The sequence below is a fragment of the Notechis scutatus genome, chromosome 1 (assembly GCF_049901735.1).
Source record: "Notechis scutatus isolate UNSWTSFEM ecotype Mainland chromosome 1, rNotScu1.2, whole genome shotgun sequence".
In the NCBI taxonomy this organism is placed as follows: Eukaryota; Metazoa; Chordata; class Lepidosauria; order Squamata; family Elapidae; genus Notechis; species Notechis scutatus.
The window spans coordinates 209,336,675-209,350,362 of record NC_142009.1 but is presented as its reverse complement, the minus strand read 5'-3'; the positions used below and the strand labels follow the sequence as shown (position 1 = coordinate 209,350,362).

At 35.3% G+C, this 13,688-nt stretch overlaps 1 protein-coding gene across 1 annotated transcript in view; it reads left to right on the top strand.

The window, feature by feature from the left end:
- The window catches only part of THSD7B (thrombospondin type 1 domain containing 7B), a 545,795-nt gene that overhangs the window by 83,274 nt on the left and 448,833 nt on the right, over positions 1–13,688 (top strand). Inside the window, exon 2 of the mRNA XM_087950095.1 lies at positions 9,326–9,500. Coding sequence (XP_087806221.1) covers positions 9,362–9,500 — 139 coding nt within the window. The 5' untranslated portion in view covers positions 9,326–9,361. The remainder of the gene's footprint in view (positions 1–9,325; positions 9,501–13,688) is intronic.

Below are 13,688 nucleotides of genomic sequence, written 5' to 3'. Positions count from 1 at the left end.
GTATAAAAAACAAAATATATATATTTTTTAAAGGAAATTATCCAGACTAGGGAATAATTTCTTTGCCTTTGCTAATAGCACTGAATGATAACTGGAGTGTAAGAGTAATATCATTTCATAGAAGAATTCTGTTCTACGATTCTTTTAATTAAAATCCTTTTTGCTGATTGAAAGTTCATTCTCTGGTGTTTTCCTTAATATATTCCTAATGTATCCGTTTGGATTCCCTTGCTGGTGATATCTTTCATTATAATCCACTTAGCTGAGTTCATAATTAAACTTCTAAATACAAAGCTTTCATCATTATATTTTCAGGTCATATTCTGAAATTCAAAAGTTGAAGTCGAAGAGGACTTTTGTGGGTTTCATATTTCTCTTCCCCCTTTATGGCAATAGAACTGAAGGAATATTTTAGAGCTCATATAGGAAAAGCTTACAGAACTACTAGACAACTATGCCCTGTTTGGTCATCATTTCAGAACTATTTCTTACCTAAAATGAGAAACAAAAATGAGCAGTAGGCAGATAAAGTGGTGAGAACTGAAGCAACCTCTGATTTCCTGCTGGCTTCCCCATTACATTTCCTTGTGAGAATTTGGCAGCGAGCATCAGAAATCTTCCCTTCCCTTCCCTCCCCACTCCTGTCCTCCCTTTCCCTACCTTCTCTTCCCGCTAAGTGACTGCTGCTGGGTGTGGAAGGGAGCAGGGGATTGCAAGTGTGGCTGGGAAATTGTCACAAAACATTGAAAAAAGAAGACCATGTGACCACAGCAGCAGCCCAGCAGAAGTTAGCGGCACTGAAGCAGCCACAACTTCCTCAAATTTCATTCCCTCAGGAATCATGGGTCCCGAATTTTGGACACATTCTGTATGCTAGCCTGTTTGAAGTACCTTGGTTCAAAAATTGTTAGCCCATTTTTCCCAGTTAAAAGTCACAGCAATGAAAGTTTTAACGGAGATAGATAGCAGCCTCTGCATTATTAAAATGTGGTAGTATTAGAGGAGAAAAAAATAAGTAGCAAAAAGAAAATGAAAAAAAAAGTGAAAATTAAGCAATAGCTTCTAGGTGATTTTTCAAGAGTAAAGCTGTAAAGATTATTCCCCTCACCCTTGTTGTATTAATCAGATTCTTCATAGAAGAGGTTAATGCCTTTTCTTTGTGTTCACATTGATCTTTGAAAGGGTTTGCTTTAAAAATGGTTGATGTTCTTAGAGAGTAAGTAGCCCTAGAGTCCTAAATGTGCTAGGCTACCTTTCCCAGAATTCACAGCCTCTGAGATCAATGGCTCATCAGGCTATCATAGACTATGAAACAAGTATTCCTGAGTCTACCTGGAGGGCTTTTCCCCCCCCCTTCTTTTTACCAAAAGCAAGTTAGCCCACAAAATTAGAAGCAGGTACAGTATTTCTCCAGGTGTTCTAAAAATCCTCCCACTCCTTACTCAGTGATAATTGCCTTCCTCTCCAAAATTCTGCCCCAGATTTCTAGTTTTCCTTTCAGCTGGTCTCTCTCCAAATTATATTGCTTCTCCTTCCTTCAAGTCTCTCCTCCAGCTTTCTCCCATGGAGTGTTGTTTCCTTAAGTGTACGGCCTTACAACTCCTATTGTCTTCCCTGGTGCTTCAGTTCTTTGCTTTAGCTAAGCTCCCTGCTTTGCATCTGTTGTGGGCACAGGCTTTCATCCATTCCTGACTTAAGATGATTTAAAAAGCATCTGTTTTCAAAGCCGGGAATGAAAAGGGAGAGGAGACAGCTTTCTCTCAAGTTATTCCCTCTACATTTTACTTCACACACTCTGCTTCATTTTCTCCCCCATTAGTCTGTACAATATGGATATAGAAATAGTCATGTGAGCATTATATATTCACTATATATATATATATATATTTTTTTTTAAAACAAGTTTTATTAATTTTTAAAACACACAAATTATCATTATTCATTACATGTTTAAACCTTTTTCCCTTGTAAATTTAACAAGTCAGATAAATTATGATTCTGTTTTAAACCATTTCCATATAATATACCAAAACCTCTTATTCAATTTCTCTTTACTTCTCTTTACTCTTATTCAATATCATTATTATTATTTCATCTGTTTCTTTCTGACTTAGTTACCATTATTCTCATTCTATATTTCTACAAGTTTTTACCAATTCTCCCCCAAAAAGACATATACACACAACACACAAAACATAAAAAAATATCTTTTTGGAAAGTAACTTGGACCCAGGTGTCTCTCTCTTCATGGACTTCAATTATATTCATGCTCATCTTACATATCATTACTTATTTTATTTACCATTCTAAGCCTTCTATATTAACTTCTCCACATATTTCACACTTCTTAATTCTACCTTAATTAATCATCTTAGTTTAAATCATTATATTTGTATCTTTTGTCCATTTTTATCATCCCTTTGTCTCATCCCTTATGAAAAAAAAAGAAAATCAGTTTCTCCTGAAATCATTAATCAGAGTATGATGCCTTTCTATCTCCCCTAAGTTAATCAAATTAATCTTTAAAATAATATCTAATACCCAATCAGATTTTGCTTGGTACATTCTATCTAACTAATACATCCAACACAATTAAGTGCATAATTAGAGAATAAATCCAAATATTAAAAAGAAATACTATAATAAAAATTTTATAATAACATCAATACCATAATTTTATTAAACTCTTTAATTAAAACAATATTCTAAACCTCTCCTATTATTAAGTTTTAAAACCAATCATTTTTAAACATTTTAACATTTTAATCTCTTATCAACTCTTAAACCATTGCAATACTACCATCTCATCTTATGTACCTTGCAAAATCTTTTTTTTTTTAAAAAAAATTATACTTTATCCATTATCCATAAAAATTCCTTTTTTCCATTTAATTTCAAAACGTTGTAGCTTTTCTCCACCTTTTCCCTTTCTTTCTTTTCCCAACAAACCTTTCTACCCCCCTTCTTCTAGCCTCTGCCTTACGGCTTCCCTTCTCTGTCGTATTTCTTTTCCCTTTGTTTACAATCATCATATTGGTTTTGCACTTTATTTTTCCCTTTCTTAAATGTTTTTTTAGATCTTAAGTCCTTAAATCCTTTAGTTTTCTTCTTTTCTCTTCTTTTCTTTTCTTTCTCTCTTCCTTTTTCTGGATCAAATTCTGAGATTCATTAAAGATGGCTCCTTCCTTTCTTTCTTGTTCCTCTGCTGTCTTCATCTGTTGTAATTTTTGTTGATAATTAGTAAGCGCCATTTCTAAGAAAAGGAAAGCTTCTTCCACACCATTTCTTAGTTCCTCAACAGAAAGAGCCATTATAAATCTTTTCTTTTCTTTTCTCCTTCTTTCTTCTTACAACAACCAGAATATTCAAAAAAAAAATAAAAAAGATAAAACAGTCCCAAAGTTATCAATCAGTCCAAACCAAGGCAGAGTTCTCACTTTCTCCTTCTGGGGTGATATCAATCAAAGAGAAAGAAAGTCCAAATCTGTTTAAAGTCTTGTTACAATATATTCTAGTCTTCAAATCCTTAAGGCATCTGCTCCAACAACTCTTAGCATACAAATATTTTCTTTTAATCCTCTCTCTTCCCACTCATCGCTAAATCCAATTTCCACCTAAAAAAATAGGTTTCTTAATATCCAGTTATTTATTCCGTAGGAAAGAGGAAAGCTATCCTTTCAGCACCTTCAAGCAGCCGCTTTTTCCTCTTCTGGCAGGTATTATTCAGAAAGTCATACTTTTCAGGAATTTTATTAAATATGTCTTAGAGTCCTAGGAGCCAAGAAAAACTTTCTCCTCTCAATCACTTTCTCCACTTCCTCCTGCGCATTCTTACCCGGCTGCCAGCTTCTTTGTGGCGGCCATTACGGACCGCCGCTGCACCGTCCTGGGAAAAGGGGGTTCTGCCGGCCAGGAGGGGGTCTGCAGCACCCCAAACCCTTCTCCGGATCCCCTACTTCAGCTGCCCCTGCAGGGCAGCCTAGCTCGATACCCGGCTGGGTCAGAGCCCCAAAAACGGCTAGCGCGGCAGGATCGCGCAGCTTCGCAAATCCCTGCCGCCGCGAAGCCGACAAACCGGAAGTCCTATATTCACTATATATTTTTATTATTTAAAAAATATGAATGTGTTATTAATTAATAAATAGTTATAAACTAACGAGAAGATTAGTAGAGTATTGTGAGTTATTTAGTGATTAAGATGTGATAGTAAATGGAAATGGGAGAAGTATCAGTAATGACTATTAGGACTTATCAAATTTGATATCAAATGTAAAGAGAAATGTGTTATGTATTCACTATTGGTTTTGTATTCTTAAATTTGTATGTTTTTAATTCTTGTAAATAAAGTTTAAAAGAAAAAATAGTCACATGAAGTTACACACAGACACATTGACAGACAGACAGACAGACAGCTGAATGAGAAATAAACTCCTTTATTTCTCCTCATTAGCCGGTATAACTTATGGAAGCTTGAGGTATACAGTAGATGAAACAGATGAAGAGGTTTGGAGGCCTTTATAATGCAATTTATTCAGGGTGTGGCAGATCTGCAAATGGTATCTTGCTGTGTGTGTGTTTTTTAAAAGCTTTACATGAACTTTTAATATTTGTGACTGTGTTATAAAAACTGAGATTCTGATTTTGCTATTTAGCTCATGAGTGAATCTAGCGAGTCAAAGTAGCTTGCTTGACACCAAGATATGAGGATCTGGCACAGAGTGCTTTAATTTATTAGTTTTTTTCCTGACTTGACAGAATTTCCATATACATGTCAAAGGGAGCAGCTGATCTGTTTGGTTTTGCAACCATCTTTCCCTTTATCACAAATATGCTGAGACTTTGAAGTAGGGCTCTTGTGCATATAAAGAACTTTATACCAGCCAGTGATACTTTTAATCCTTTGAATTAGTTATCTTCAGATATTTCTTTACTTGGCAGGTGCTGTGAATTGCAAAACTTGGAATGTATCTTTGCATGTCCAGCTATGCATCTCAGTTCAACCTGACAAAAGCTATTGTTTCTTTCTTTGACCTCTTCTATTATCTTTACTCTTTGTTTTTAAAAAAACCACAATCTTGGTTAGTGATTAGGATGCAGACATTCTGCCAGAAAGCATTCCCATGTGATAAACAAACTGCAGTAGAATATTTGTAGAAGAAAACCTGCATTAATATCTTGGATAATTCTGATAAAACTGAGCTGAACTCATGCTAGGAATAAAGAACAGGAAACCCATAGGGAATAGATTCAAACTAAAGTTGATTAATAATAGGCAGAGTGATAGAGGAAATTGGGAGAGACAGGAACTATTTTGCTAACTTAGCATGTTTACTTAAATATGTTCTGCTGTATATATTTAGCTTTCTCAGCCCAATTCACCTCATAGGGTTGTTGTTGTAGGGAAAATAGGAAGAAGAGAGTGTTGGATAAGATCACTGCCTTATTTGTAAAAATTAATAAAGGCAGGATATGAATGAATAAATAAATAACAATACTTCAGTCAATTGATACTTCATTTATTCTCTAAAATTTCTTTAGCAATACCGATAGCACTTAGACCTATATATCACCCCATGGTGTTTTACAGCAGTCTCTGGGAGGTTTACAACGTCAGCCTATAACTCCCAACAAACTGGATCCTTATTTTACCTATCTTGGAAGAATGGAAGGCTGGGACAGCCTTGAGCTCCATCAGGCCATGAGCAGAATTAGCCTGTAATACCACATCCTGACCATTGCACCTCCAGGGCTTTATAGAATGTTAGATTTGAACAGACCCATTAACCACCCATCTTCCCGTAGGGTAACTCTGAGCAGTTTACAGTCACAAAAATATGTCTATACAAATACAATTAAAACATGATTAAAACCAGACATTGAAACCTAAGAACAGAGGAGGAGGGCTGGGGCGGGTGAGGGGATCTGTTGTTACTCGATCAACCATCTCCTCTGTGCTGTTCCTCCACTGGGGCCCCAGGCAAAATGGCAGAGCCAGGACTTTAGGCCCTTAAGAATGTGGGCCTTAAAATGTTTGTATTTGGGTATTTGAAGCTCTGAGATTGGTCCCATGATACATCATATTACAAACTATTAAAAATACTCTAAGGACACCTGTATAATAGATGCTGAGAGGAAGGCAGGCTTTGAAATTCACCCAGTCCTTGTAGAAGTTCAACAGAAAAAGTATGTGCACAATCTTGAATGAATCCTTGGGTCCTAGCTCAATGCTGGAGAACTCAAAAAAATTGTACAAACCGACAGGATTTTGATTCCTCATGTGAAAGGTTCACGATGAAGCATAGTTATTAAGCAGAAGGAGAGGACTTCCAACCAAATCCCGTAATTTAATTAAGCCTTAATTTTCTGTTCAGTCAACAGTGCTATGCAACAGGTGTAAGCTGCTGTTCTCCAGTTTTGTTGAAACAGCAACTGTGGGTTTCTAGGCATTGTTTCTGCTATCGGTAAAGAAAGGGAGAGAAAGTGAAGCTGGAGGTGAAATAATTTTGAAATTGGCCTGACCTATAGAAGACCTAAATCAAGGAGTTTGCATTTAAAGTCCTCAGTTTTGAATTAAAGAAGTAAACTAAATTAAACATAACAAATAGTCCCAATAATTTTTCTCAATCAGAACAGATGCTGAATTTCAAATTAGGCAAAATCTTTACATGATCTTACTTTCCCATTAATATAAGCTAAAAACTATTGTCTCCATGATTATCATTAACTATGCTGCTCAATTATATTAATGAATGAAATCAGACAAAAATATTATAATTATGCCATGCTGAGTAGGCTAAATATGAAGGGTAGTATCATGATGGAGTCCTTAAAATTTAATTATGTAGCACTGTATTAACAATCCATGTGGATATATCTGTATATGAAGACAGAGCTTGCCTGATATGTCATGATTTAGATATTAGACTAGGAGTACGGAAACAGATTCTACTTTAGACTTGCTGGGTTACTTTAAGCCAATCACTCTCTCTTAGCATAACTTACCTTACATAGCTGTTGTTCTTTGGAAAAATTGATAGAGAGATCATGATGCATATAGTTTTTAGCTCCTAATTAGAAGTGGGATTAAAAAAGTGTGTAAGCTTGTGTATGTGGCTTATAGGTTTTCTGTAATATCCTGCTTACATATAATTAATAAAAAGCAATTAAAGAAAAAAGGAAGAGAGCAAAACAATATCGATCTGTGTGTGTTCTTATATTGTCATACTTGTTTATATGTAAATAAAATTTTATACAATTTTCAATAATAGATGACCATACCCCACTGTAATTATTCATACATAACCTCTGATGATAAGCAACTGATTCATATGTTGTAAATAAATGTAAATCAGGTATTCCAATATTGAAGAACTAGTCTCTTTGCAATACAAAAGCAATAAGAATTCATTCTATTGTCTAGCCATCACCATCATTTTTCAGGTAATATGTACAGTATGTGGTTCAAAAGATTTGGACATTCAAGTATAGTAAAAGTCAAATTAGTATATATGATTATTTCTTCCCAAGCAGAATGACATCACAAAAATGTATGCTTTACTGATATATTGCTCCCGTTGCATTATTTATGTGATAATTGTAATAGATAGATAGACAGATAGACAGACAGACAGATAGACAAACTGAATTTTGGGTGGCTGACCCTTTGCCTTATCAACAACTGCACACTATAAGATAACAATTTTACATTTTATGTTTAGAAATATCCCAAAGTTCCTTTTTTTTTTTTTTTTTTTTTAAAAAAAAAGCACTTTTGGGACAACCATGACCTGGATGATTGAGAATCTCAATAAACATGTTTAGAAATAGTTTTGCTTTAAACTAAATATAGTCATTAACAATTAGTAAGCTTAAAGAAAAACAGTAAAATTATGTGATTAATCTTTTTGGATATGAATCTATTGCTGATGGTTCAGTAACATTTTATTAGATAACAACTTTCCTGTTTAAATAAAATAAGACAAACAGCTGGTAGCAAATATAAAAAGTTAAAAATAAATAAATCCTTGCAAAATTAAAAAAATCCCCACGAAATGTAAAATATTGGGAAGTTTGACCTGTATTCATTTTGCTCTTGGGGAAAAAAGCTTTTTTTGGTTTTTTTTGGTTCTTCCTTCACAGCACATTTTTTGACATTCAAGATATGACCATTTGCACTTTACCTTTATGAGAAATCTAAAAAGCTATTGGTGGTTTTTCTTTGACAAATGTGAGATTCATCACATAATCAGACAATCCTTTTAAAAAACAACAACAAAGGGAATTAATTCAAGAAATAGGTGTATGTAGGTCATTGCCACTTTGGGAACTGAGAATTATAGTTTGTGGTTGGTGGGGAGACATCTTGAAACAAACATCAGGAAAAAAATGAAGTTTATTGCGTGTTGGTGGGCAATCTCTTTAAGAAGCATATTCAGGCGTGCCTGGAAATGAGGCCAATTTACAGTAGCTGAGAGTAGATCTCTGGAAAAAATTGGGGGTTTTCTTTGTTTTATAAATGCAATATGACTATTTTAAGACTGATTTTAAGTCTGCACGGTTCCAAAATCTGGAAGAAGCACTTATGGTCCTCTTAGGAGCACAACATACTACCTGAAGAATTCTGGGAGTTGAAGTCCACATACCTTAAAGATGCTGAGAGGGTTAACACTGTGTTAAACTATTGTGGGTTTTTCTTTTTCTTTCCCAGGCTTCTGCCTGAAAAAGAAGTGCTGCTGCTTTAAGAACCACATTAATTCAATGAAAACATTCCTTAAACCATCCTCATCTTTTTCTGAGGCTCATATGGAAGTCTTCACAAAGGTGGATTAACACAATGCTTGCACGGCCTCTGAACCTCTTCTGCCTAATGGTTTTAGAAATGTGCGCAATTCTAATAGTTTTCATCTGTAGCCTACCTCAGATCCCTGGGAGGGGGTGTTACTTGCTGTCATTGTTCAGCAATCATGATGTGAAGGAGCTCTTTCTACCAAAAGAGGACTTAGTAATTGCGTGCAGCCTTGGAGCATCCATCCATATCTTGAAATGGAGACACAGGCCTTATCCTAAGCATCACAAGTGGTTCTATAAGGACATCTTATAGAAGATATTGACATATTTTGAAGTGGACTACATTTTTGTTGGGCAACAACTATTATTTGAATTCCTAAGGACATTTGAAAAATAAAATCAAATAAATGGCAGCAGGCGGAGACTAAGTACTTTCCTGTATCTAAATTACACCAAAGCCCTTTCTTTCTAGGATATGTTTTAAAAAATGAACTGGTGACTATATTCTTTAATAAGCTTTTGTTTCTTTCATTTTTAGGCATAGTGAAGTGAACTGGATTGATCTTCCTGAAGTATGTTTCTGAGGAATAGCTGGTTTTGTGCTCGCTGGGCATGGAAAAACATGAAAAAGGGCTTAATAGTCCTTGCCTTCTTCCTCTTGCACGTTTCTGATCTGGAAGGTAGAACGTCACCTCCCTTTGTCTGGAAAACAGGTAGGGATGAATGAATCCTTAACTGACATTTACAGCTTAGACGATTGTGATTCTTCAGTCATTCACAAGAATGGATTTTTTATTTATTTTATTTATTTTGATTTGTCAATCACTTAAAAGATAATAGGTATAAGTATAAACATAGTTATGAATACATAAAATGGATACATATAAGAAAAATAAAAAGAAACAATAGGATAGGGGCGGTAAGCACGTTGGTGGTGCCCCCTACAGACCTCTTAGGAAGGGGTGAGGTCCATAGTAGACAGTCTAAGGTTAAAGTTTTTGGGGTTTGGGGAAGAAACCACAGAGTCAGGAAGAGTATTCCAGACATTGGCCACTCTGTTGCTGAAGTCGTATTTCCTGCAATCAAGTTTGGTGCAGTTTACCTTGAGTTTGTATCTATTGTGTGCTCTTGTATTGTTATGGTTGAAGCTGAAGTATTCATTTACAGGCAGGACATTTGTAATGTATGATTTTATATACTATACTTAGATTAGACCGAAGGCAGCGTAATTCTAGGTTTTCTAGGTCTAGAATTTCAAGTCTGGTTGCATAAGGTATTCTGCAATGAGTAGAGGAGTGGAGAACTCTTCTTGTGAAATATTTCTGCTGATGGATGGAGGAGGTTACCCTCCTGATTTTTCCTGAATGCTTTCATAGAACAGTTCACAGAATCATAGAGATGGAAGGGGCCTTAAAGGTCATCTATTTCAAGCTACTGCTCTATGCAAGAACCATTATACCATTTCTGCCAGATGGAATGTTGGAAGGAAGGTCTCCATTGAAGTAAAATTCATCACTTCAGGTGTCAGCCTGTTCCACTGGCTAACAGCTTATATAGTCAAGAAATTTAGTTTTTCTTAAAGTTTTAATCTATTGCCCCCTCTACTCCTGCTCCTGCTACTATATGACAGCCATTGGATATTTGGAGATTGCTATATCTCCCCTCCTGTCAAGTGATCTCGTCTGTTGTGTAAGTGTGCCCAGTTCGTTTATCCATTCCTCACAGGATTTCACTTTTAGATCCTCTCACCATCTTGGTTGACTTCCTTTGAACTCATTTCAGTTGTCACTGTCCTTTGTGATGCCCAGAACAAGACCCATATTCCAAGTGGAGTCTGACTAGAAGTGAGTAAGAGAAAAAAAAATCCTTCCTTTAACCCCAAGCTAGCATTTAACATTTTAGTACCTTTATCACATTGCTGGTTCACGTTTAGCTTGTGATTGAGAAGTAAATCCAGATTCCTTTCCTGTTGCTAAGCCAGGTTTATCCTTTCTTTCTTTCTTTCTTTCTTTCTTTCTTTCTTTCTTTCTTTCTTTCTTTCTTTCTTTCTTTCTTTCTTTCTTTCTTTCTTTCTTTCTTTCTTTCTTTCTTTCTTTCTTTATATATATATTTATTTATTTATTTTTGTCAATTGCTTATAAGATAATAGGTATAAGTAAAAACATAGTTATGAATACATGGATACATATAAGAAAAATAAAAAATAAAAATAAAAGAAACAATAGGACAGGGACGGTAGGCACGTTGGTGCACTTATGCTTATCCTGTCTCATACTTGTATCTTACAGCTTCCTTCTCCAGATGAAGACCTGTATGTTTTCCTAGTTAAATTCCATTTATTCTTTTCAGTTCAAGGTTCTCTAGATTTTTCTGACTTTTCTTTTTTCTGAGGTGTTAGTTGTCCCTCCCAGCTATGCTTCAGCTTCAGCTTTGATAAATGTCCCCTTATCCAAGTGCTGATAACACACACACACACACACACACACCTATGAAAGACCCAGGGGTCGGGACAAGAGCATTCACTGCTTCCCTCCAAGCTGAAATGTAAGTAGTGATGGATTCTCTTTTAGGATAAACAGCTTCAAATAGGTGGAATAGAAGCAGTGTTATTGTGGTAACTAAAACTATGATAGTTACATCTACTTGTGTGTGGAACAAGAAGTTAGATGAGGAGCAAAAACCTGGAAGAAAAGAAAATCATGCATTAATTTGTCAATTTATATTTTGAATGCAGTAGAGGCAGGGAGTTGGGGAAGAAAGCAAGCCGTATGCTTAAGTCATCATTTCACAATTTGGGTTTCAATAGCTAATCAAGTGCATTTTTATGTATAAAGGATTTTTGACAGTGTAGTTTTATGAGGTCTGGGTTTTTCTTGGTTTTGGTGCTTTGCTAGGTGTGTAGTACAAAGGATATAAGAAGCCCAACAATCCTCCAGAAAAGCTTTGGGAAAATAAATGTCTTTATTACATTTAAAAAAAATGAAATAGTGGTTCAAATATTGCTGTGTCTTGTTGATTATAGTATTCTGATAAAAAGGGATAGAAAATCCATTAATAATAATGGTATGGGGCTTGTTTCCTAGAGAAGTTTCTTAATGCAGGGAAACATCTCTTTCCAAAGGATGGAATGGGAAAAAAATATAACAATTCAAGGATTTTGAATTATTTCCCTCTATCTATCTGTGTTGTCACTAGGGATGTGCTGTGCTTTGGATCTGTAGTGAAAACACGCTTCGGGCACACATCTGCACCTGTCAGCACCTCCTTAAAAAGCTACATTTTCTTGGTTGGGTGTTTCCAGGAAAATATGTGTTGGGTTTCAGGATGTCTGACAGTGCTGATTTGTGCCATGTCTTTAACATTTCACCACTCAGATGTTATTATTTACCCAACAAAATTAAAAATTGTTTTGCCACATGGAGAATGGATAAGATTTCACTCTTGGTTAAAGTACACATTTTCAGGACTTCACCTATTAGAAACTTCTTAATATTCTCAAATAGAATGTAAAGATCATTAATGCTCAAAAGAGTTACAAAATGAAAGGGAGAAAAAGAAGAAAGGAAACATAACTAATTGAAAATAAAAATGAAACAGTATCTTTCAGGAGTACCTAATGATCCCAGCCACCTCTATCTTCATTCTAAGCTATAAAAGAAAAACGGATAGGGGAGGAGGAATAATTCAATTAAGTTCATTACTTCTCTATAGACTGCTATTTGAGTGTTCATCATTTATTTAAGTTAATTAACATGATTCCATACCAGAGTCAAAGAATTATCCCATTCCAGTATCCAGGGATGCAAAAAAAGCTTAAGAGTAAAGAAAGGGAGAAAAAGAAATATTCTTCCTTGCCCTCTCTTCATCTTGTGGGTGTGTGTGGGTGTGCGCGCACACACACACACACACACACACACGTGTACACACACTTTTTGTCTCTTGTAGACTGGCCATGAGATAGCCCTGCTGGAACTCTTTATGCTTCTCCACCACTCTTGAAGGTAAACTTGGTTAATATCATGGGCTCTTATCTCCTAATATTCCAAAGAATTGGAATAGGAAGATAAGTTAAGGTAGTAGAAGATATATATGATAAGATACTAGAAAGATAATAATAATTATTTGAACTTTTATGAGCAGTTTTGGAGAAAATATGCAAGGTACCACTTCCAGAAGAAACTAAGAAAAGTCAGATTTCCATGTTTATAGTTGTGAAATTTAAGGGTCTTGGAAATGTGTGTTGTTGTTCATAAAACATGAAGTATTTCTAGATACGTCTTATACATAGTTATATTGACCTTTGAAGATAAGCCTTCAACGAGTTTTGAAATATCTCAGAAGATTTAAGGATTCTTAAAATGTTTTTTTTAAATGATTGATTTTTCTTTTTATGGATGGTGTATTCAAGACCCTTGTTAAAAAGCATATCAACAGCTGATTTGTGGATATATGTAATGTCTGGATCAAAGTTAAAAAATCTGGTTTGAAAAAGTAGACCAAAATATTATTTTGGATTGCTTTCTCTTTCAAATGCAAAAATGTTATTGTAGTTAGACCGCTTTTCTGCTACTATTAACCAGATGGACTAAAATTTGGTCCCGTTCCCCCCCACCGAAATGCAAGTGGTTGGACATGCTGGCAGCCCTTGGATATTTGAGGTAAAATTCTGGCTTAATAAGCTATTTAATCCTTTGCAGTTTTGAGTCAGTAGTGTATATTAGGGGCAACTAGGGTTATCATATGTGGGCTTCGAAAATCTGGATAAACTCTATATGTCAGCAACTCCTAGCTCTTTTCTGCCAGATTTCATAGTCCATATGTGATAGCCCTAGGGAAACAGTAATGAAGTGACTGTTCATAATGAAGTTAGTGAATGAAAATTTACTTTTCTATTGAAGAAT